Source organism: Orbicella faveolata, unplaced genomic scaffold (assembly GCF_042242905.1).
Source record: "Orbicella faveolata isolate gen_17 unplaced genomic scaffold, um_ofav_v1 contig_26, whole genome shotgun sequence".
NCBI lineage: Eukaryota > Metazoa > Cnidaria > Anthozoa > Scleractinia > Merulinidae > Orbicella > Orbicella faveolata.
In genome coordinates this window covers 17,215,119-17,240,250 of record NW_028301554.1, presented here as the reverse complement: position 1 = coordinate 17,240,250, position 25,132 = coordinate 17,215,119, and the positions used below count along the sequence as shown (strand labels likewise).

Sequence of the window (25,132 nt, the reverse complement as noted above, 5' to 3'; positions counted from 1 at the left end):
TAAGGGCATGAGACCATAAGATTTTTCGTCTTTCGCCATGATGTAATGTACTTCTGCTACCCGTTACAACAACAATGATTAGAAGAAAATTTTTTTGCCAATTTTTCTAAATTTTTATTGATACTGTAATTACATAGTGCGAAGTTTACTTATTTGCCCAGATATGGAATTAGAGTGCTCGGTAAAGATTGTCTGACCCAAAGCATTTTTACATAAAATAGAGGTCGTGAAATTTGTAGTTGGTACGTGTGCTGCAAATTTAATTTTAGCCACAATTAAATGGCCAATTATCTCTATGAGACTCTTCATTCACCGCCAGTCTGAAAAAGGAAGCCTTTCAGGTGAAGCCTCCCTGCTTAGTCCACTATAGAGAGAACCCCTCCTCTAGGGGCTGTCTTGTTCAGGAGCCCTCATCCTAGGTCCTATGCGGGCTCCTTATTTTGTGGGTCAGCGTGGAGTGCAGGATGTGTGTGGGCCATTTGGGCGATAAAATGCTGTTGCAGATCGAATGGGCAAACAGAACACCTGGAAAGTATGCTGAGTATTCCCATTTTTCTGGTGCTTCTCACGTTTAATCAAGAAAAGAGAGTATTGTAAAGTGCGTGACTCTGAACCCACGCCTCCATAAGTTCGTGTTCTGGAAGCTCGCGATTAAAGATCACCAGATCACTTAGGTAGGCCTGGATTGTATCTCCAGTGTCTATTCTTAAGCCAATGTTGTAAACTGAACGCCCTGAATTCCTAAAATCGAGATTTACATTTCCATCAACAGCAGTTTCAAATTTCTTCTCTCCGTTTGCATACAGTTTAAGTTTTCCACTGGACCCGCGTTTCCAACTCATTGCTACGTGAATCCATTCATTTCTTGGAACGATGATTTCACTGCGCAAGAGAACGAGTCGAAATCACGTTAACTTAAGTGATGACAATACGAATTCTTTAAGAACAAAACTACCATAAGGCGACCACAAAGTAAGAAAATGATCGGCCACGTTAATCGTATTTAGATCAGGCATTTTTCATCTTCCGCGACCGCGCTTAAGGGGCAGGGGGAAAGGGAGAAAGGGGGAGGGGAGAGGGGGAGAGGGTGAGTTTGATAGGGAAGGAGGAGGGTTGAAGGCGGAGGGCAGAGGGGAGAAGGGGACGGGGGGGGGGGGGGCGAATTCCGTCATTAGTAAATTTAAGAATATTTAAGCCAGATTATTAAAATTTAACGGTATATAGCTCGTCCAGTAATGTTTCCTTTGAGGCAGGTAACAGGAGATGAGTTTGAACAAGAGATTATCAAGGTACTTACCTTGGTAATCTCTTGGTTTGAACCATAAATCCTGATCCGCGGTTTCCCAAAATAATGCAGCCTTGAGTACAAGAACCATTTGAGGCGAAAACATACACGGACATTTGTCCGCGGGCACCATCCATTCCGAGACGCGAGCTGTTTTCTGAGGAACTTCAATCTTCGACGAACAGATCCCGGGCCAAATACCTGCATATATGATTGCCTCAAAGGGACGTTACGTTGTTGTCTCTTTATGCATTCTCCAGTTTTGTCTGCGTAACGCCTGTGACGAAGTCCTCCCTCGCATCGTCCTGCCCGTAGAATCTACAATCTACCCACTTTCCTCAATTTCAGTAACTGCTTGACTACTGAGTTGAAAATAGACTTTTGTGATCGAGTGGTGAGAGTTTGTGGCGCAGTGGTGAGAGTGCTTGCCTCTCACCAATGTGGCCCGGGTTCGATTCCGTCCCGGTGCCATATGTGGGTTGAGTTTTTTGTTCGTTCCTGCGTTGCTCCGAGGGTTTTTCATAGGGTTTTCCGTTTTTTCTCCCTCCACAAAGACAATATATTCAAATTCCAATTCCACCAGGATAGAGGACTTGCATGAAAACTAGCTAAGGCTGATGTGGCTTTCTCTCTAAATATTGTAATTTATTTATTTATTTATTTATTTTATTTATGACATACTGTACATGTATACGAGTCAGCTGGCTTACCTCCGGCAAAATGCGAAAACAGGTACATTACCGGTAGCACTCCATGCACCGGAACAGAGTCTACCATTAGGATCAATGCCCAAGCCGAATGACTGACTAGCCGGCCAATCACCGTAAATCAGCTGACGGTTCCCTTGTATTCCCAACAGCTTGATCCACACGGCAATAGTCAGGTCTGTGCTGTGGACTGGAAGAGCTGGTGTTTCAGCGTACGACAATGGCTTGCCATCGAGTTTCAGAACTGTAATCCCGTCCTGACCGTCGAACTTTGCAGTCGCACTTAACCTGCGAGAAAAGTTGAGCTTAACGTTTTTTTTTTCCTATTTGTACATGTTTCATGATGTAAGCACGGTAACACAGGGGCGGATCCAGGAATTCCTGAAAGGGGAGTTAGGTTGTACACTTCAATGACTTTCGACGCCATCAGCGTGGGTGGCGAGCGCCGCTGGCGCGAGCGTCTAGATCAGAGGGGTCAGGGATCATACAATCCGCAAATGTTTTTCCGATTTTACCCTTTAAAAAATGAGTTTCTTACCTGAGAAGTCTGTCCGTACCATTGAGCGTCCAGTGGAAAGGAAAGCCTACAAATTGGCAAACGATCGATTAATACCTTTGAGTCTGTACCGGCTAGGTGCAAAATGGATACCTTCGAATCTCATCCTGGATTCTGTAGCATTACCCATTGAAAGGAATACTAGCGATCACATCTACGGTATTCTTATTTCTACTCGTGCGTGGAGAAAGGCACCCTGAGTTAAGCCAAAGAACACAACACAGTGATATGGTGCAGTAAACCCTTGAACCTGCGCAGCTCGCCTCAGAGTCCACCGCGACGCTTACCATCAGGTTGTGGCGCCTCTGACTTTAACTTCTTTGTCCATAAGTACGTACAAAATATAGGCTTGAAATATCTTTACGGAAAGTTCAATGAAATAAAGTGAAATACCGTTTTCTCGAACCATGGACTTTTAGAAACTCCCGATAACTCGGTCCAAAAGTCGTTTCCCTCAGTCCAACACTAAGTTTTACCCTCGATCTCTCGAACTACCCGATCTTTCTAACCAGTTTTCATTTCCCTTGGAGGTTCGAGAATCCAGATTTCATTGTATTTCGTAACAATTTAACGTCACCATAACAAACCGCAATTTTTTTAGTCCTCTCCCTACTTTTCTTGCTTAGCCATAACTTCTATCACTTAGTTTAATAGCCACAAAAGAGAAGCCGGTTCATACCAACGCATGTGCCTCCATCCCGGATCTCCTCCTCAGAACAAGAGCACGTGAAACTACTAATCGTGTTCACACAAGCCTCAGCGGAGTTACAGTTGTGTTCGTCCCTTGAGCATTCATCTTTATCTGTTCGGAATATTTGCAAACAATGCCTTTTAGTTTCTATGACGATACCACACGTTTAATGAATCAGCGATAGCTTCACCAAGTGATCAATGTTAGTAAGTCAATGCCTGCTTGTCTGCATATACACAGGTGAAAATGATTGAAATGATCTTTACAGAAGTAATATCACGGGTGACAAATTACTCCTTAATTTTGGCGCGGAATTATAGATTTAATTTATGATTTCACGTGCGAATTTATAAAATTGCCATGGCAACGTTTGGCGCAAAATTTTTCGATGTAATATACAAGTCAAAAACCCACGATTATTTTTTTAGCGTAATTTGTCACCCATGATACTAAAAGGTAATCAAATGGTAAACTAGTAAAATTAAGAAATAATTTCACTTGCAGTTTGAAAAAACACGCGTGAAATTATTTTCTAATTTCACTCGTCTCCATTTGACTACCCATATACCAACTGGGTTTTAAAATGAAAGCGTCAACGTGATCCGAGGTTGTGTCCTCGTGTACCGGTTAACGAAAATTGCGTGACCAAGTACCGGTTAACGAAAATTGAAAATTGAGGACACAACCTGATCCGAACTCATGTTCTTTGCCGGCGATACCTGTGTGGTGCTCTACCAACTGAGCCACGAAGCCTTGATACTCGAGTGCAGGTACTCCACAGACAGGAAATTAGAACCTAGCATTATCCTGTTCCCAACGTATCAAGGGATTCGTAGCTCAGCTTGTAAAGAAACTGAACGTTATGTTGAAATTTCAGAACAAGTATTTTCAGTCATAACGTCTGAGAGAAAAACCAATGAGGAACTAATCAGGCATTTAATCATACGTAATAATCAGTGTTAATGTTTGCCATTTGGTAATTTCCGCACCTTGACAAGTTTTGCCGTCGCCCTGATATCCGTCATGGCAAGTACAAATAAACGAGCCTTCGGTGTTCTTGCAGTCTGCTTCAGCAGCACAGTCATGCGTATTAGCCACACATTCATCTATATCTAGAAACACAACGGATACGCTTAGCAAAAAGAATGGGATGTGTTTGCCGTGGAAAGTAAGGGCTTCAGACAACTTCATAACTATTCTCCCTTGAAAACTAAGGGGTTTGACTGACCCTGGCCCAACAGAGGGTGAAACCATTCTATGTTGTGTCCAAGTTGGCAGAAGCCATTTGACTTAGAGGGGGCAAAATTGCTATACTTCATTGCTGTACTTCAGTTTTCTGTTGGTGGCAAGACATTCATGCACTCTTTTCTTTCAATAACTGATGCACCGCTGCCCAAATAAAAGAAAAGCTATTGCAACCACATCAATCAGAAACGATCAGGTACACATCAGATCCCGAGGTTGTAACGGCCAATTTTTGCATATTTAAACTATCAACTCTACCTTCGGTGCAGGTACTTCCGGTAAAACCAGAATCTGGACAACGGCAGGAATATTTCCCCGCGTTGCCAACAGACAAACATGATTGCTTCTCTGGACAAGGAGCACCACAGGGATTCTGTCAAAAGATGAAATAATCCAACGTAAGGCAATGTCTCAGTTCCTAACTACCAACGCAATATGAAATTGTGGTTCACACAAATTTTCCGACGAATGATTTCATGAATATTTTTCCCGATTTCCCAAGATTATCGCTGACCTATAGAGCATCGTCAATGTCATTCCAGTGGTTTTAATTTCACTAAATACTTTCCTAATATGACAAACTTTGTTGAGAACTTTCCCGGACTGCTCTGTCAAGAAGAATAAACTTACACGAGAAACTGCCTCTGTGTTATAAACTTACCACTGAGGAACGGTAAATGAAACCAGGTCTAGACACTAGATGCTCCGGGTATAATACATGGTGAGAGCTGCTCAATTCACAAACTCTTCTCCCTTCTTCTCCCACCTGAGGTGGTCCAAGGTTGTAGGATTTACAGGAATCATCCAGAAAACACTTCCATTGACACAGTTCTTCGTCTTGTACGGTTACGTTTCTGACGATGCTTTTGTTGAGAGCTTTGTCTTTAAAAACGCCCACGAAAGCCAGTTCGCGACAAAGCTCTGGGTCGAAAAAAAAAAAACAGTGACAGTAAATTCATTCTTGGTTTTCTGTAAATATTTCTTTAAAATTACGCGCTAACAGACAAATCGGACGATCGACTCAGTAAAAGCTCGATATGTTTGTAAAACAAAAACTCACACAGTCGTCCCAACAGTTTGAATTTCTGTAACAGCTCTCTTAGCCCTGTCCATGCCACACCACGCCGGAGAAATTTGCAAACGGTGTTATCAATCTGAAAACGCATCAAATGTTTTCTGTCCACACTACGCCGGAGACATTGAAAATGTAACAATCACCGCTCATTTTGGATTCGTGTTTGAGAAAAACTCGGGCAGAGAAATCACAGGATTATCGTAATGTCTTCGTTTTCGAAATGCTCCGTTTTCAAAACGTTTTCCGTCCACACTAAAACGGAAAGCTGGCTTTTCAAATTCCTCCAAGCTCCGCGCTTTCGTGACGGATTAGTGTGGACGGTAGGCCTAACCGTAGAAATAAAGCGACGTTGTCAAATTTCTCGGGCTTAGTGTGGACGGTGCCTTACTATAGTGGTTACATTTATGTGTAAATTTATAGAAACATTAGCCAAGAGTAAAGACAATTTCAATTTCAAGTCGACACCTATTACGTAAAATCGCTAACCTTGGGTTGCAGCTGTGATACAGTGAAGCCAAATTACCCAAACAAGCAACATTGAAGTTTCTAGAACCGAAGGATAACGGCATCTCATGTTTTGTAGAGTGTTCTGGCCTGTGAAATCACAACCTTCTGTGGGAGAACTGACAAAAAAGGCTACGTTTCGCGTTTTTCCTCCCAAGTCGTAGAGAATAACTTCCTTGCGTGCGCTTAGCACGCCACCAACTTTGGAAAAACAATTGTTATTTTGGACTGTTGGTAATTAATTTTTTATAAATAGAATCCAGTTTAAATTTTAAAAAAGGCAGCATGAAAAACATATTTAAGACGATAAGAAGTGAAAGCAAATCAACATTTTTTTTCTTTTTCAGATTTACAAGCCTGGAAATGTAAAGACTATTTTTGTTCGGATAATCTCACTTTAGAAATTGAGGTCCGCAATGCTAGAGTATGAGTTGTAGAGGGTATGATGTGAACAAAGTTTAGTAGTAATATCTTCATAACAATAAAACTACTATAAATAGGAACGCTTATATTCAGTTTCAATACAAAAGCTTCATTTTCTGAATTCGGTCACGCTGTGAAACTTCCTTGCTTAAAAGATAATCTTCTTTTAAGAATGATCTAATACAATATATATTTTTTAACAAAACACAACAGCAACATGTTCTGCAGTTTGCAGGTAAAATAATGAGAACGTTAGTGATCGAACAGGTGAGGTTTCGTATTATAAATTTACAACTTTTGCACATATTAAATAAACGATAAACATTGTTACTGACAGTGCTATAATGCAAAGAAGAGACCATGTTCGTATTCTCGGTATGGGACTGGAACTAGCTTACAATAAAGGCTCATGCGGGGGAATATCATTAAAAAGAAATAAATGTCATTTGCATCTGAAAAGACTCCCCGCATTAGCCTCACTTGCAAGCTAGTTCCAGTCCAATACCGGGAATATGAATATGACCTGATGTCAGCGCTGCCACTCGGCACTGTTTTGATTCCTTTGTGATATCTTTTTTCACACTATGACTCACTATGTGTTTTCACTCACTTGATTGATCTGTGCACTGAACAAGCATCTCTTTCTAAAACGCCTGTAGGTGAAATAATAGACAAATCATAATTTTTCCGGATTCTTTAAGTGATATATCAAATACGAAAGACCGTGTTTGACCACATTTCCAAACACCAAAAAGAGCTTGAAAATATGACGCGTAGAGGAGTATTTTTGACGAACTTCGAGGTGTTTGGAAATGTGGTTAAACACTCTCTTGAGTGTTAAATACATCTTCTCAATCGAAATTAACATAAAACTAAGGAGAAAATGAAAAAATAAAATCGTAAAATCTATGCTAATTAAGCTCAGATATCCAAACACCGCCACGGTCATGATTTCCTTTGTTTAAACTAGATGAATTATTAATGGCTTAAGAAGGCTAATTTCCATATGATGGCTGGGAAAATAGGTCAGCGATGGTCGCGATCACCTGGGAACGAACAAAACTGCAGCGAGCTAGCGATTGTTGCGATTATGGGAACCAGTCTCCAGAGATAGCAGCGATCATTACAATGAAAAAGATACCAAAATAAAGTGCGTCATTACTCGATCCAGGTCCTTTCGGGCATTTTTTATATTGTTTACCAGTAATTGTAAACAGTTTCTAGCTTTTTTCAAAAGCTACAAATAAATTGCCGCTCATGAACTTTTTTGTTCGGCTCTGCTTTTTGCATTGATTTTTGGGCGGTTTTCTAAGTTTTCTTCATGCTGTTGCCAGCGGGAGGGTATCTGTGCTGGTGCCCTAGCGCTACTCCGGCCTTTTATAATATCCGGCCTCTGTTGTCAGTTTCTTTCATTATTAAAGGTACTTTCTCAAAGTATTCGTTAGCCTTGGCATAATCACTTACAGATTGCGAAACAGTTTCAAGGCTTTCTGAGCACGGGACTTCTCCATTTTGTCAGGTGACTTTGTGCCGACTGCTTTCTCTTTCTTTTGGCGAAATTTGAAAATATTCTGATCATGGGGTTCAGAGCCACCATAAAGTTTTGAAACTTTGAAGTGGCTCTGAGCCCTACGAACAGATATTTTTTCAAACTTTGCCAAAAGTGGCGTCTTATTATACTAATTAAAATTTTATAATATAAAAAAAATTTCACCGTGTTAGCAGGTCATACTGCTGCTATGGTAACCTATTGTGTCACAAAAATGATAATATCGTGTTTACCAATGATTGGGCAGTTTTTTGACCCCATGATTGTAGCATCAAGTGATAAAGAGTGGTTGAAACGACCCATCAAAATCTAAACGCTGGAAACAGTTTTGAGCTATCTTAAGGTCATTCCCCAGTATTGCATTGCGCATCCTTACTGCGCATAATTTATGGCGTCATTAGCGCGCGTTCGTGCACGCGCACATTGAAAACATGGCGGATTTCCCGTGATATTGAGTTCCGTCAGTTGAAAAATGGCTATAGCTCACTAACGAGCTCGGGCACCCCAAATTTTGTTCCAGTCATTTTAATCAACTAATCATTAGCTTTGCGTTAGAAAAGACTGATCTGATTTCTATGTTTGAAAATTGAAGAAATAAGAAAAATAGCAGCTGCAGTGTAGTCTTTTCTATTTTGCAGTTTGATAGCCGTGGCAGGCAATTTGGTTCCAATATTTTAACAAGGATTCAGCTGTCTGTCAAAATCAAACTTAAAACGTTTATTTGTGTCCGACACAAGTATTGGCTGTAGTTTGAGGCGTGTTCTCATGAGTCTGGGCTCACAAAGAGTTTACAATAACTTGGGATACATTCTTGTAATAAGCATTAAATAACGCTAAAATGGGACATTTTCAATGCCTCACTGCTCCTTAACGAGCATGGGCACCCCCCTTTTTTATTTTATAATTTAAGTTCTCATATGATAAATATTCATTGGACAAAGTTTGAACAAAAATCTATGTGCAATTTTATTTCAGGGGAATTACCTTACATTGCTCCCCAAAACTCCTAAGTTTCTGTAAATATTGTTTCTCTTTCTCTAACACTAATGTGCTCCTTGATTGTAAGTGCTTTCTTAGATACTTTTCAGCCCTGCCATACCCAGCAAGATGGAAAAACTGAGTTCCTAGGTCTCCGCAGTTCACTGCAGAAGAAAGAAAGAAAACAAATAAATGTGAATCAAGTAGTTTCGTTTTGACGGACACCGTAAATCCTCGAATTAGCAACCGGGATGCTTATTTCAAATATAGAACAACGCTGGGGGAGGGCGCTCAACTAACTTGAGTATTAAATACAAAGTTGTCTATATAGTAGTTCACCAAATTGTAAAATGCAATTTACAACTGAAAGGAACATGCTTTCTTGTGTTGTAATGATGTAATGGAGAAAAAATACCAATGATTCTAAAAAACTTCCGCATAGGTGATTAAACATGGTTACACTGTACTAAACCTTTGTTATTTTTCCCTCAAAAAAGAGGGGCAGGAGAGGGAGGCGCCCACTTATTGGGGCTTATTTCGAATTTTGCTAATACTAGGGGTTGTTGTTAAAGGAGAGGCTTATTCCAGGGGGGGGGGGGTTGCTAATTCACAGATTTACGGTAAACGTCGTTCTTGCACCTTTGTGACACTGATTGACCAAAAATGGCCTCTAGGTATCTCGTGAACATTTCAGAGTCAAGAGTTGAATACTGTTGGGAAATATACAGTTTGAACGTTAACTCAGTCTCCAGATAAGCCTCCTTATTTGCCAGAAAAACTTAAGTCTGCATAGCTTAAATCCTCTTTTACCTCACCCCCTGAGGAAGGTAAGTTATTACAGGATTGGACCTATTTTAGAGTGTGGGAATTTCAACTAAGGATTAATGGTACTTTCATGACTTTTAGAACTCTATTTCTAAATAAATCACTTGACATTAGATTTAAAAATGCAAAGTAATGTTTTCCAAGTCCATGTTGGGCAAGTGACCTTGTTGTAGTGGTGAATCTTAGATCTGTTAATAATGTCAAGAGCTATGCTAGTTGGAGCATGGCCCCCTTTAGGTTCAATTTGGGCAGAATGATTTACAGGGGGGGATCTAACAAGGACATGTTGCTACTAGCCCTTCATGTTAGGTGGTGAGTGTGGACCCAATTACATGACCCCTTAAAAACCCAAACAATTGCAGAAACCTCAAGAGAATACGGCTTAAAAAGACCTAAGCAAGGAAGCTAGCTGGACCATACTAGCAACAGCTATGGGGAGGGGTGTTGATAAAAAAAATTGTCGTGTTAGCACGGTCAGCTATTATTTATCAAAGTACACCACCCACTCTCTCCCCACAACCCCCCAAAATAAATTAATGTTCCTAATAATTTTCCTTAGATTAACAGCAAAAGCTTCTTCTGATACTGGGCAGCCTAGTCAAGCAGTCAGTCAAGCTAAATCCTTTTAACCAGGGGTCCATTTCTCGAAGGTCCCGAAAAGTTTTCGTACCTGAAAAGCTGTATCAAAATCGCAAACCTGTTGACTACCGAGCTGTTTCAATCATATATTCTTAATACGAACAGAGGTTCTCTTCATACAAGAATTTTCAGGCGTATGTATACACTTCTCTGTCTTTAAATACCGATTAACTAGAAATGGCTTTCCACGCCCAAAAAGATTTCGGGGCTTTCGAGAAACGGGCCCTAGGTCTTTAAAATTGGGCTTGGTTCACTTCTAGAATATCTAGAAGCTAGATTTTCTCACGAACATACGTCCTTTATTGACTTTACCCAAAGGGTCTTCTCAAAGACAATCACTGCTACCTTCTTCATTTGCATGCAACAACCTTGAAACAATACTTGCATGTTATCACTATTTTAATACATTAAAAGATAGATTTTTAATTATCCTTTGTTGAACGATACTAGATTATGTAGAATTTCAGAGTTTTTCAATGTTTTCAATTTTATCCAGTTACTTATTGTCTTTAAAGCTTAGGTATTTCCTTGTCAATTTCATGAAATTCTCCAACAAGTGGTTCTCGAGAAATAGGCATAATTCTGAGAAAGCCATCATAGCATTCAGTCTCAATTTTTTGACTAATTAGGAATGCACTACATGTAACTGGGTTCTCTTGGTAACAAAGAAAAACCTAAAGAATTGCTGGCTTCTTTGCATCTTCATTTGTTAGTTTTGCAGTTTTAATCACTTTTACATCTTACTGACATACAAACAATACTTGGGGCATAATAGAAGAGGGGGATTTTGTTTCTTCTCCTTAACTCATTTGTGTCCCATGGGTAGAAGCATTTGATCACCTAGTATGGCTCTATGGTGGGGCATTAGGACAAAGTTTTTGATCCAGGGTGTGGGAATACTCCAAATTTCTAAAACCCGATGGATTAGGGGAGGGCAGGGAGGGCGATGGTGAAATTTCAATTCGACTGATTAGATCGAGTTAGACTAACAAAGTATTCAGTGTTAACTAACGAATTATATTTGATGAACTCTCTCTTCATTACTTCTGTCCTGCCATAAGGTACGGTGGACCATGATGTCTTCAGGGTGTCTGGAAAACCCCAATAGCGAATAGCGAATAGCGAATAGTCCCGAGTAGTGCGAATAGTGCGAATAGTGGCGAACAGTCGCGAAAAGTGGCGAATAGCGACGAATAGTCGTCAATATGCACCGCTTTAGATCTAATATCCAGCGTTAATTAATTATCCAAATAAGCAACAGAATTTCAGTGAGTTTATTACCTTTTCTTCTCCAGACTCAGGCTAATAGGCTGTCCATCGCCGACATTAAGAAAACAGAAAACACAAGGATAACCTAATAAAGACGTATTTACGCTTTTGCAGCGGTTAAAACAGAAGAAATTACGCTTAGAAACACCTTTTGTCCTGATAAGCGTCTGTGCTTTTTAGCGGAAAAATCCCATCCTAAGTTGCTACGAGGTTAACTATGAGATACTGAGTACCCTATTTGTTACTATTTGCCAGTATTTGCCACTATTCGCCACTATTCGAGACTGTTCGCCACTATTCGCACTATTCGTATTATTCGGTATTCGCTATTCGGGACTATTCGCTGTTCGCTATTCGCGACTATTCGCTATTCGCTATTCGGGTTTTCCAGACACCCGATGTCTTCATTATTAAAAGTACACAGCACCACTTAGTCCAATTCGAGTCGAGTATAAATGGAAACAAATACCACGCCACTTTGTGTAGTGGTTAAAGAAAGCACTTAATATCCTTAATAAGTCAAGATTAACTTCTCCTTTGTATATACGAGCATTAGAAAAGTATACTTACCACATTCCCGCTCACCTTGTCCTTCATTTTGGAACGGTCCCCTGAGCCCGCTATACTCTTGATCAGCACCAAGATAATTTTAGAACATAGCAGCCCAGGCCTCCCCAGGCATCGCCAGGCAGGAGCCGACCCAGGAGCCGGTGTTTATAGTTTTTTTTAAAAAGTATTTTCAAAATATCGGAAGGCCTAACAATATAATAAAAACATTTGACTCTCTTGTTACATTGTATGCATATGTTGTAACGCAAGAGAGCCAATAAAACAAGGTTTCCAGTTTTATTGAAGAAACAAAGAAGGCATATCCATGAGTTATACTCGTATATCAGTCATATAACACTTAAACACGACAGGAATTTGTGAGAAAACTGACCGAGTGTTGTTCTGCATCTGCGTAAGTGTTCTTAAATAACCGGACAATGAGCCTGCTGAACGCGAAGCGCGAAACACGAGCGCGAAGCACGAAAGCTCGTTTCTCCAGTAAATTTTGTCATGGAAATGATGAGTCGATAAAAGGTTTCTCTTCGTTAACTGGACCTCATCGAACTTCATGTCCAGTTTAATCAAACTCGTGATTTAAGAAACTGGACTCCCGCCTACACGGCCGTCCGATTTTGTTCGTCTCTCCCATGATTACATACAAAACTGGACTGCTACTGTTACGATTTTTACAATAACAGCCTATACAGGTCTGTAAAAGATCGTTCAGAACGAATTTATTTTTACCCAATGCATCGCGCAGAATTCTATTGTCTTTCGCGACATATACTTGCAGTGCTCAGTTTTTCAATGCGCGGAATAATAATTACAAATATTAGCTGTCGGAATTCCGACTGCTCTCGTCAATGAATCGGCGGCTGTCAATCAAACGGTCTGATGTGTGAAGTAAATCCCAAGGTGTAATAAGCTAACAAAAGCGCTCTAATTTAAAGGCGGCCTGCGCTCTTCACAAAGACTTTTGTCAACAAAGTCGTGTGCAGCGACATTCTCACTGTTTTTGTTGACATGTCACACTCGAAATGGTTTGAGCGCGGGAGCCAAAAGTTCTCCCACAAAAAATTCTTCTTCCAAAGCGTTGCCAAATGGAAAGAACGGTGCGCATAAAACTTCCTTCTACTTTATCGTTGTCCTCTTTTACTCGACCGGTCAAAGCAGTTCATCAGACGTAGTCTTTTACTCGATCGGTTTACGTAGTCTGTCGTTGATCGAGGACTTAAAAGACAACACAGGTCTTTATCTATTCGAAAGATGAAGGGGAAAATAAATGACATTTCTGTTTGAAATCCAGAGCCGAACAAAAAAGCAAAGGCACGCAGCGCGTCTTACGCCTGAGTGAGCATTGTTGTCCACTGCATGTGTGAGATAATTATTCAAAATTGGAACCGTTTTAATTGATCAAAACATTTAAAAGGCCCAGGTTCGAGTATTCAGTTATTAGAATCTTCTTTGGAGTAACATGTCAAAGCGTACGAGACAGCAGCTCGGCTTTTACGCATCACTATTTGATGACGCTTACGATCGTCGCCTCAGTTATAAGTACCGACCCAAGCAAAAGCCCGTTGTTATGGGTATTTATGAATTGGATTAAACACGCACAGTCGGACTGTGCGTGTTTAATCCAGCCTGTTTACAAATACATATTGGCGAAGGGTATGTAAAAAGGTCTAAGGAAAATCTGGCGAAGTTACAACAACCATTAAAAATCGTAGAGAAAAGTTGTTAGTTCTTGTAACTGTATGCACCAAAAGGGTAAATCAAAAAAGTGTTGTATGTTAATCTCGCAAAAATTTGACATTTCGGTAAAGTTTTATCGAGTAATGAACATTTACATTTTTCTTTCCCTGATTGGAGCAATTAGATTTATATAACAACAAGCCAGGTAAACAGAAGACGGTCTGTTAAGCTTGATAGGCGAATCTTTGTTGATGTCGATGCTCAAAATATGCCTCATTAGCACACATGTACCTCTTTACCGCCTGACACAGAAAAGGCATCATGTTATAAATACGAGTTCACTCTGTAAGGTATGGGTCGCACTTGGGAAATCTTTGCCAGAATTTGTTTACTTTGCGGTGGAAATCTGTCATCGCGAGCCTTTGCCTAGTGCGATCGCAGGTTTTTCGCTTTAGGAAAAACTTTGCGAATCGGCAAAACATCAAAGACGCCGTAGTGCTTAGGTGGGGCAGGCAGATTTTCGTAAAGTTTGGGATGACATCGCCAAGCAAATAAATTTGAAATTTGGTGCTGACAATTATCTCCCACTAGTGCGACCCTCCGTTTCTGTCTAAAAGTTTTCCACTTTCCGGTTGCGGTTTCAAATTTTTGTGTTTTTTTAGCCGGCGAAGATGAAAACTTTTCCCAAGTGCGACCCATACCTAAGTCGTAAAGTTGTAACATTTCTGGGTGGCAAAAGCACTAATAAACCAAAGCATTATTTGTAAAATCTTCTTCAAACCTTCGTCACACACAAAAAAAATGCATCATACTCAAATTTTCTGAGACAGTTGACAGTGTCATGTTCAGGTTGATATTTTTGTATTTCGATAACAGAATAAGGCGCTTATGCTAATGTGGCAATGTTGCAAACAAAGATTCGCTTGTACTCTGTACCGTACACTGCATCTATCATTAACATCATCATGAACTGTAAAGAGATGATTACGGTAATTACGTTTTTACTCTCTATACAACTCATTTGGAGAAATATTTACACTACAATACATTGCGGACTTAACCGTATTCTGATACAAACTATTTACATTAGATTTCAGATTTCTAAAATTTCCTAAGAAGCGATCAGTCCTGAACGTTTTTACTTCGAATCCTCAGTGAGCTAAAACAACCCGGAATTCGTGTCAAATACAAAAATGTCCTTTAATATAACGACGTCAAAGCAATATTAAGCCACATCAATAAAGCCGTTATTATTATTACTAATATTACTCAGTTTACCGTACTGCGCGTACTTTTTAAAAGGGCGGAAAGTAATTAGTACAGGTAATCACATGATCATGATTCCTAATGCAGTTTGGAAGAAATAACACTAAAAAGAGTAAAGACTCTTTAAGCCCATGACTGGTTCATAGCTCTTGGCGCTTAACTCTGGTATCTGTAGCATGAAGCGGCTAAGAGTATTGCTATTCTCTCCAGATGATATGTTAGTCCATCACGTGTTACTCGCCAGCATTATGTCACGTTGTCCCGACAATTCCCCAGAACTCATTTCTACACCTGGGTGGAGAGAGGCACTGTGAGAGTAAAGTGTCTTGCCCAAAAAGTGTTGTATGCTAATCTCGCAAAAATTTGACATTTCGTTAAAGTTTTATCGAGTAATGAACATTTACATTTTTCTTTCCCTGATTGGAGCAATTAGATTTATATAACAACAAACCAGGCAAACAGAAGACGGTCTGTTAAGCTTGATAGGCGAATCTTTGTTGATGTCGATGCTCAAAATCTGCCTCATTAGCACACATGTACCTCTTTACCGCCTGACACAGAAAAGGCATCATGTTATAAATACGAGTTCACTCTATAAGGTATGGGTCGCACTTGGGAAATCTTTGCCAGAATTTGTTTACTTTGCGGTGGAAACCTGTCATCGCGAGCCTTTGCCTAGTGCGATCGCAGGTTTTTCGCTTTAGGAAAAACTTTGCGAATCGGCACAACATCAAAGGCGTCGTAGTGCTTGGGTGGGGCAGGCAGATTTTCGAAAAGTTTGGGATGACATCGCCAAGCAAATAAATTTGAAATTTGGTGCTGACAATTATCTCCCACTAGTGCGACCCTCCGTTTCTGTCTAAAAGTTTTCCTTTCCGGTTGCGGTTTCAAATTTTTGTGTTTTTTTTAGCCGGCAAAGATGAAAACTTTTCCCAAGTGCGACCCATACCTAAGTCGTAAAGTTGTAACATTTCTCGGTGGCAAAAGCGCTAATAAACCAAAGCATTCTTTGTAAAATCTTCTTCAAGCCTTCGTCACACACACAAAAAAAGCATCATACTCAAATTTTCTGAGACAGTTGACAGTGCCATGTTCAGGTTGATATATGTATTTCGATTACAGAATAAGGCGCTTACGCTAATGTGGCAATGTTGCAAACAAAGATTCGCTTGTACTCTGTACCGTACACTGCATCTATCATTAACATCATCATGAACTGTAAAGAGATGATTACGGTAATTACGTTTTTACTCTCTACACAACTCATTTGGAGAAATATTTACACTACAATACATTGCGGATTTAACCGTATTCTGATACCAACTATTTACATTAGATTTCAGATTTCTAAAATCTCCTTAGAAGCGATCAGTCCTGAACGTTTTTACTTCGAATCCTCAGTGAACTAAAACAACCCGGAATTAGTGTCAAATACAAAAATGTCCTTTAATATAACGACGTCATAGCAATATTAAGCCACATCAATAAAGCCGTTATTATTATTATTAATATTACTCAGTTTACCGTACTGCGCGTACTTTTTAAAAGGGCGGAAAGTAATTAGTACAGGTAATCACATGATCATGATTCCTAGTGCAGTTTGGAAGAAATAACACTAAAAAGAGTAAAGCCTCTTTAAGCCCATGACTGGCTCATAGCTCTTGGCGCTCTAGATGCTATGTTAGTCCATCACGTGTTACTCGCCAGCATTATGTCACGTTGCCCCAACAATTCCCCAGAATCCATTTCTACACCTGGGTGGAGAGAGGCACTGTGAGAGTAAAGTGTCTTGCCCAAGAACACAACACAATGTCCCCGGCCATGACTCGAAACCAGACCGCTCTATACGGAGTCCAGCGCGCCAACCACTAGGTCACCACGCCCTTCCGTGGAAAACGAAAACACAGGTAAATTTTTCAAATGTTAACAAAATTGCTCGAGCCTGTAGAGACGAGCCTGTAGAGGGAGTGCAGTGCTTATTCATTCCAAATTGCATGAGAAAAAAAAAAAAAAAACGATTACCTGCTATTAATACACTTACGGACTATTTACAGGCTTTAGATGTACATTAAATTAGGCAGTGGGTAGCGCCCTTGGTCTTCCAAATACCTTCGAACATTTCAGAAAGTATTCGCACACCCGCCTTCCGATTGTGATGAAAAATCTTAGGAAATCCTCGGGTAGTCTTCGAAAGTATTCGGGAATCTTATTATCTTGGGCTATCTTTGGAAGACTTGGGGTGAGCTTACAATGCCTTCGAAATACATCGGATGACCATCGGCAGTCTTCTTCTTTGCACTTAATTCGGAAATCTTCGTTTTAATTTGCGCTTGTATTATAACTTTGCACTCAAACAACTTTGCTCTCCTGTCTGTTAGCCTGCCAGAATTCAGTAATTGTTTTCAAATGATTTCGACTGCGCTTGAGATACGAGGGTTCTGCCTAGTGAAACTGTTGCTTTCGTTACTTTCGTTGTTACCAATAATACATTCGTTATCTTGCAATATTTTCGTCCACATTAGTTCAGTTGTTTTTGCAACAAACGGCAGTAACAACAATTTCGATACAGGTTGCGGTGTAAATGAGCGTAGTTGCTGCACATAGCTATTGTCAGTCGCAATGGGCAGAAGAAAACCAAAATAAACAGTCACAATTGTACCTATGACAATGCAAAATTCAAAAATCCAAGTGACTACTAGGGCTCCCTTTAATACCTTGCACTTAAAACGCGAGCGCGCCACATTTCGAACTTGAACATGATTTAGAACTCCGACCAGTGCCACCTTTGTAAAAGCATTCAGTAACGTCATTACAACCCCCATTACATACAATGCAATTGTTTTATCTGAAATCACTTTCATCGTAGCGTCTCCCTTTTGTAAAGCACTGGAAATAAAGAACCAAAGTGCTATTGCGGCGCCTAGTATGTAAAGCACAAGAAGAAAAACCAGAGTCCAAAACCTCGGCAAACGGATCAGATTTTTAATTATTGTGGAGCAGCAGACGAAACGTGGTGATCTGGCGACGATTCCCAGAAAAATCCAACAGATCAATATATCTAAAACATTAAGGACGATATCATGTACGAGATAAACCTTAAACTCCTTCTGAGAATCAAGGATTTCCTCTTTGGGAGGAGTAGTAGGCGGAAACGAAGTTGCCGGGACATTAGCAATTACCTTGACGTTGCCAAGTAATGTACCGACGGTAAATATCAACCAAACTACTTGTGCCAACAGCAGCAGGATATAACCACACCAGCGAAACCAATCAAAAAACTTGCCGCACTTCTGTCGCCAGTTTAACGGCCCGGCTTCTGGCAACAGCGAAGTCGACTCGTCGGGCGGAGGCATGATATCTAGTTGGGTGGTTGGGTAGATGAGTGTTCTGTACCAGTTCGCAGACAGTAAAGCAACCCCCTGGGAGTTGATAAAAACTTTCCTCAATTAGTGGCTCCCCAGCAGGATTCAATATTTCGTAGCTTATAAAATACAAGCCCTGAGAAAAAATGGTCAAGAAACTTTATCAGGGGCATTTCAGCGTGTCAAATGTTTCCTCGCATGACTTGACGTTTCCAAAGCAAGTATCTTTGGAATTTTCGCTAACGTAAAGCTAGGTGAGTTGAAACGTATACCGATAAAAATAAAGACAGCAACGGGATGAATGTTGTGGAAAAGAAATAACGTTACACCAAACAGAGTATCACGAGGATCATGAAAAACAAAAATCAAATCTTTTAGGTCTCATCTTGTTGTACTTGTTAGACCAGTCTTCAATTGAGTGTCGTAAAACCACAACCAAAGTAATCACTCTGGCCAATCACAAAGAAGGCAATCAATACAATAAACCAATCAAAACTCGAAGTAATTACGTGTAGCTGACACGAAGCGCGAGAAAACGTGCGCGAACGACTCATGATTGGTTTTGGTTTTACTTCTGATTGGACAAAAAAAATTGCACGAATTTTTTAAGCCAATCGCGTAACGTAGTAAGTGCAAAACCTTCATTTAGGGTATCGCTAGCGTTACTTTCAGGATTTGCTAATAAACACGAAATATGATCATTAAAGTCAAGAGTATAGTACAATTATGGAAATTAGATATGGCGGAGTTAAATATGGCGGAGTTAAATATCTTTGGATGTCCCCCGTATTTTGGGGGAATTAAGATGATTAGAACTGAAAAGTGGTTACACTTTCTATGTTCCTTTCGAAAACGTTCCAGAAACTCCAAAATGAAAGTAATCCAGTTTTTTTTATCCTATAATATGTCCCATATGTTTAGATTTGGTTTATTGTGCAGTTACTCTGAAAAGGTCAAAAGAGGTTTGCACTCACCTCCTGTTGTCGGACGATCAGAGTAAAACAAGAGTCAATCCTGGTCAAAAATAGGGATTTTATCTGTAAAGCAATAATAAAATAATTTACAGATCTGTTACCACGCCCACAGTCCTGACAAAACAATTGAAATTTTTTAGCGGACAAGCAATTGACACAATGGATGCTCGGGAGGAGGATATTAATTTAATCAGTAAGGTTAATATCGTTTTCCTTTATGGACAGGAATTCTCCATTCCCAAAGCTTCATCTTGCACTTTATCCTCATCCCCATGCATTCTCCCTCGTCGTCCGTCTCCTACGTCGTCTGTTCTTGTTATTCCTCCTTATCCTTCAGTCCCTCTTCCTACCTCTTGTCCTCTTCTCATTCCTCCTCTCTGTTGCTCCCCCTCCTTCTTATTCCACTCACGATCCTCCTACTCCTTCACCTCCCTCTTCTTCTTCCTCCTTCTCCTCAGTCCTCTTTTTTCTCTTTATAAGGTAACCGGTCGTTTCGCCTACATCGAAGTCGATTCGCCTGCACGATCTGAGTCTATTCGCCTACGTTACAATACTACTTTACAATACTAAAAAGCTAAAAAGCTTTCACATCTAAAAATTGACAAATAGCTTTACAATAATTATAGACATTATAGTAATGTTTTTCGGAAGAGTATTCCACTGCGACAGCGCGGCTATGCTGAACGCTCTGTCTCAACAAACTCTTGCACGCTGTGATAGAGTTACACTGATTACAAAATATCGCCCATTCGCAAAAATAAACTGTTGTTGCGTGATTTTTCCTTTCGACGTCACTTTCACCAAAAGAAGTCTGACAGTCATTGTTCATCTATCTTCCCAAAATAACTTCGACTTAAGGTGGTCTTATACCTAAATTTTTTTTTTTTTTGCAAAACAACTCTGTGGAACAGTTTTGGTATCACGTTAAAGGACTTTGCACTCTGACTTCAAAAATGAGCTTTTGCAGCTCACGTGCCACGATAGTTAATGAATAACTAGCTCCTTAGTGTTAAAAAGTGGTGTTCATTATAAACACGATAACATAATAATGAATGGTTCGGGAAGTATGGAATTAAGTTCATCCTGTCCATAAGGAAGTTGTCCAGGAGACAAACCTCAGAAAACAGTGTTTTGAGGGGGTTTTTCTCGTGAAATGTTGAAAAAGTATATTAATATTGACTAATATTAACTATATTAACTAAATAACAGGAAAAAATTTCATAAATTGCAAATCTTGGAGGTTTAAGACCTAGATAATTGTGTCCTTAATCAATGTTGAAAATTTGACAACATTCGGTTAAAACCCAGTGGAGATATCGTGTGCGAGATATTGATGATCCGTCTATTTGGTCATTTTGAGAAATAAGGCTTTAAAGTTTTACTTCGGTCTCCGAGAGCCCAGATTAGCCGTGTGAACTAGGGGGGGCGGGAGGTTAGGGGCAGGGGGAGGGGTATATTTAAAGGTTTTACATAAATGTTTCATTGAACACTCGAATACACACCAGTCATAGAAATTTTAACCAAGTATAAGGAGCGTATAAGATGGTAGAAGAAATAATGTTCAGGAACATGATGCAAAATTCTCATAACTACACATCTTTAAAGCGTTTGTGTAAAGTATCATTAAAATGTACTGAATTGAATCCATTTTGTGAGTACTTTTAGACTGTAAACAATGGTTGCTATGGGTGTTGCTATGTTGAAATATAGCTAGAAGTGTTCAGATTTCTTAATTTAAACGTAAATTCAGGAGTAATTAGAGGAAAATCGTTTCAAAATACGATTTACAAATTGACAGGGATGTTGAATCTTCATGTTCCAAAAAAATGGTTTTCTGGAGAAAAATTTATATCTGAGAGTATAAGACCCCCTTAAGTGTAGGCGAAACGACTCAGATCGCATGGGCGAATCGACTTCGATCGTGTAGGCGAAACAACTTCGATGTAGGCCAAACGACCGACATTCCATTATAATAACCGTCCTACTGTTACTGTCCCACCACTTCCTCTTCTTCTTCCTATTCCTTCTCTTCCTCCTTCTGATCCCCATCCTCATGGATGGTGTCATATTTTTGTCTGCGAGCCCAAATTAAGCAATCCCGTAAAATTCCCAGGAGTAAGTCCCTCCGAATCTCTGGTTTTCAGTGTCACGCCATTCAAAATAAATCCAAATAAAAATCAAAACTGTTCAATAGATAAGGTCCAGAATCTGGGAAATGAAAGAAGGTAAATATACAAAGACTCTCGCGAAGATTCTCGCCACCGCAATTTTTCTTATTGAAGATATGTGGAGAAATGTTTTACCCAAATTTATAGGGCCATCGATAAATCCAGGAACATGGAACATTCCGGAACATCCCGGAACATTTAATAATTATAATAATTATGAGAAAACTACGCAAAATTAATTTTTCAAAAATTAAATTAAACAAAAATAAACTGGTATCAGCTCGGAAAATAAAAAGCAAAGCAAAAACGTCAAACAAAGAAAGAAAAAAAGAAAGAAAAATGAAAATGACTGCAATGAGTGACGGCTCGCAACTTGGAAGACTAATCCATTCCTTCCAGTCGTTCGCCATCAGTTTAATCACATGGCTGTCTCTTATTCCCAGATTTCGTTGTTCATAGAAAACCAAGGTGGTGGCGTTCGAACTCTTTAATCAGACCCAAAAATATGGGTACACGAGTGTGATTTCTTTATTCAATTCATTACGTCAATTCAAAGATATGCGTATACACGATTTCTCATGAAGAAATAGTTTCTCCATGAGATAGAAATACAAACTCTTCGGCATTGAGTTTCTTGTGCAAACTAGTTCGGACTACTCAAGCTTTGATGACAGTGTAAACAAATACAAACACGAAATTTAAAAACATTTGGCGACGCGCTGTCTTACAGGGTCGCTGGTCAAAACTTTATTGCCTTAAGAAATATTTGTTACAAGTGTTGGCGATGTGAAATTGAATTCAAAGTGTCGCCAACAGTTCAAGTGCCTTTCCTGGAAAATATTTTCTCCAGTACAAGTTGATTCTTAACTAATTAAAAACACTTTTACCGTAGGCTACAATCTATTCATCGTTAGTTCAAGTTCACGAGCAAATCGTTATCTGACATTCGATCAAACTTAGTTTTCTATCGCGCCATTCGAACGCCACTAAAGTTGACCAAACATGCGAAGTACGCGCGTGAACGCGCTGCTCTAATCTTTGACCAACTGAGTCTGCACTTGCTGGGTCATAGTGCCAGACGTTCCTAGCGGAGAGCGCGAAACTGGGGATGATAATTGCAACACGAAGACGGAACAGTATACGTAGTGACAAAACTGTGGCTACTGACTTAACAAGCAACTGTATGATGCTCATACGAGCACCTCAGATGTTGAAGAAATCGGGGTTAACAAGGGAAACGCAATGAATTACCTGGCATTGATCGACCGAATCGTCCAGGTTTGTGCTGTAAAGCCCCGTGACGCAATTGGCCGAAAAGAAGAGGAGCCTGCACTCATTGTGGTCAGTTGAAGGAATACTCAACGCTCCCTACCCCCCAAAATATCTTTCCATATTTCGAGCTGATACCAGTTTATTTTTGTTCCGGGAGGTTCCATGTTCCTGGTTTCATCGACGACCAATTTATAGAGATTTGTATAGAGACGCCATGCTGGTGCCCATCCGTATGGGCACCAACATGGCGGCCGGAAACCAACAGAAACATCTGTCACAAAGGTTTGCTACGAAAGCGTGAATTTATCCCTCGAGGAACTCCAAAACATTAGAATAATACTTTTTCTAAGACATGAGCTGTTCAGATAGCCAAATTCCCCGAAATAAGTCACTTTTTTAACCATCATGACAGCTCTCTAGGCCGTCATGTAAATGCCGCGTCACGCAATAGCTTAGAAATTCAAGCGTAGTGTATCACAAAATCAAGAACCCATTCGGTGCGAAAATTTGTCTGAATATTAGTTTTCAGCTGCTCTTATACATCATTAAAGTAAAATCTCAGGAAGATTAATAGTTTTGTTTGTTTATATATCAATATCATGTGACGTTAATATACAGATAGGTCATGGCTAGCGTCATTCTGTGTTGAATGCCTCCTTGATGCACAAAGCAGCCTAATCTACAATTTCATCTTCTACTGTCAAGATCATGCAGCTAAATACAAAGTACTTCATCTCGCTTATGACTTTTTGTACTTCATCCGAACTACAGCTACAAATCTTCATTTGCTGTCTCATAACACAGGGTCTCCCTTAATTAACTCATCCATGTCGAATACACCCAAACTGAGTCGAAGACAGGCACGATTCAAGGTGGGCAGTTGAGACACAATTGTTTACTAAGGTTATGTAGTGATGAAAGAAAGGCTTTTACATTCCAAATACATCATAATTAAACGATATATGCGCGTTAGAAAAGAATACTCACCACGACGTTTTCAATACCTTCTTCTGCAAAGCGAATCGAAAGTTCACAAAATCCGGGACTTCCCCGCATTCCCATAATAGGGCAACCTCGTTCCCAATGTCCTCTCTTTCTGCCTCGAGAAAGTACCCCTGGTTGCGGCTGGTCACGTGTCTACGTATGCCAACCAAAGCCGCACAGAGGGTGGGTCCTCAACTTAAATTTAGCCAACACTGTCTAGGGAGGTGAATGTTGCGCTGCTATACAGATGTTATTTATTTTGAAAGTGAAGCAAGTCGTTTGTCAGAGATCCTGCCTGACCAATGCTTCGTCGCTATGATCTGAACTTCTATGAGTATGAGATGCTAATTGAGAGTGAACTTTGCTTATTTTTCACTGCTTTTTTAAAAACCGTCAACAACCTGCTTCGGATTAGTTTAATCAGTTTTTCACAGCAAAAGAATTAAGTAACCGTCAAATTATCGACGGGACGCATTCAGCTAAATGAAGGGGTGGCGAATGGTAAATGCGAGACTTTTCGAGACGGCGAGGGAAGCGTTTTTCTTTGCGAGCCCGAGACATTTTGACTTTTTAGATTGCGAGACCGAGACTTCAAAGCGCTTTGAGTGCGATCGCGAGACATTCGGACTCTTAAAATTCGAGCCCCAGATTTAGTTGAGAGCTAGAATGAGCTTGTACAGCCCTAAGCCAGCTTCTTGGAACTGACTGGAACTGGAAATTCGATTATAATACGCTACGTCATGATATCCTAGAGAAAAATAACTGTTTTTCTGGCGCTAAAACGGACGTTGCGGTAGGTTTTGTACCTTTTTGTGGAATTAAGACAATTTAGGAGAAGTTAGGATTAAATTTCTCTCAGAAAATTTGTAAGTTGCTTCATTGAAATTCAACATCAAGCGAAGCCGGAAGACGTCATTTATAAAAACAGATAAAGGAACGAATTGAGACTTCGAAACCCGTAGCCTTGCGAAAAATCGAGACTCCGAGACAGCTTCGTAGAAAAATCGAGATTGCGAGACGCACATAACCGCTAAAAAACGAGACCCGTGAAATTGGACTAAAATTTTACGAGACCCAGAGCTTTTGAAGGACCATTCGCCACCCCTAACATTGATAATC

The 25,132-nt window shown here is 40.0% G+C and overlaps 2 protein-coding genes across 8 annotated transcripts; both read right to left on the bottom strand.

The window, feature by feature from the left end:
- Positions 1-89: 89 nt before the first annotated feature.
- On the bottom strand, positions 90-18,562 carry LOC110049260 (uncharacterized). 7 transcript variants are annotated; one of them, XM_089296148.1, is made up of 12 exons: positions 18,433-18,559; positions 12,317-17,136; positions 9,020-9,177; positions 7,097-7,139; positions 6,046-6,105; positions 5,146-5,405; positions 4,743-4,857; positions 4,229-4,351; positions 3,228-3,350; positions 2,531-2,576; positions 1,996-2,280; positions 90-882 (listed from the first exon to the last, which is right to left on the bottom strand). In XM_089296148.1, exons 4-12 carry the CDS (start codon positions 7,122-7,124, stop codon positions 576-578), a joined length of 1,347 nt encoding a protein of 448 aa, XP_089152274.1. In that variant the 5' UTR covers positions 7,125-7,139; positions 9,020-9,177; positions 12,317-17,136; positions 18,433-18,559; the 3' UTR covers positions 90-575. The 7 variants fall into 7 exon arrangements, with proteins under 7 accessions (XP_089152274.1, XP_089152273.1, XP_089152272.1 ...); XM_089296147.1 differs by lacking the exon at positions 18,433-18,559 and having other exon boundaries at positions 6,046-6,182; positions 12,317-17,659; XM_089296146.1 differs by lacking the exon at positions 18,433-18,559 and having other exon boundaries at positions 12,317-17,659.
- LOC149108376 (uncharacterized) lies at positions 18,524-24,106 on the bottom strand. Its single transcript, XM_089295272.1, has 3 exons — positions 24,017-24,106; positions 19,590-19,652; positions 18,524-18,751 (listed from the first exon to the last, which is right to left on the bottom strand). The coding sequence occupies exons 1-3, from the start codon at positions 24,089-24,091 to the stop codon at positions 18,524-18,526; spliced, it is 366 nt and encodes a 121-aa protein (XP_089151398.1). The 5' UTR covers positions 24,092-24,106.
- Between the last annotated feature and the right edge of the window lie 1,026 nt (positions 24,107-25,132).

Coding starts and splice junctions, on each gene's coding strand:
- LOC110049260 (XM_089296150.1), bottom strand. CDS start 7,124: ATGCTTGTTCAGTGCACAGATCAATCAA. Junction 2,577..3,227: donor GGATGGAGGCACATGCGTTG/GTATGAACCGGC, acceptor GCCAATTTGTAG/GCTTTCCTTTCCACTGGACG. Junction 883..1,995: donor GTTTTCGCATTTTGCCGGAG/GTAAGCCAGCTG, acceptor TCTCTTGCGCAG/TGAAATCATCGTTCCAAGAA.
- LOC149108376 (XM_089295272.1), bottom strand. CDS start 24,091: ATGGGAATGCGGGGAAGTCCCGGATTTTGTGAACTTTCGATTCGCTTT. Junction 19,653..24,016: donor AAGGTATTGAAAACGTCGTG/GTGAGTATTCTT, acceptor ATTGCTTTACAG/ATAAAATCCCTATTTTTGAC. Junction 18,752..19,589: donor TGATCGTCCGACAACAGGAG/GTGAGTGCAAAC, acceptor ATTTTTTCTCAG/GGCTTGTATTTTATAAGCTA.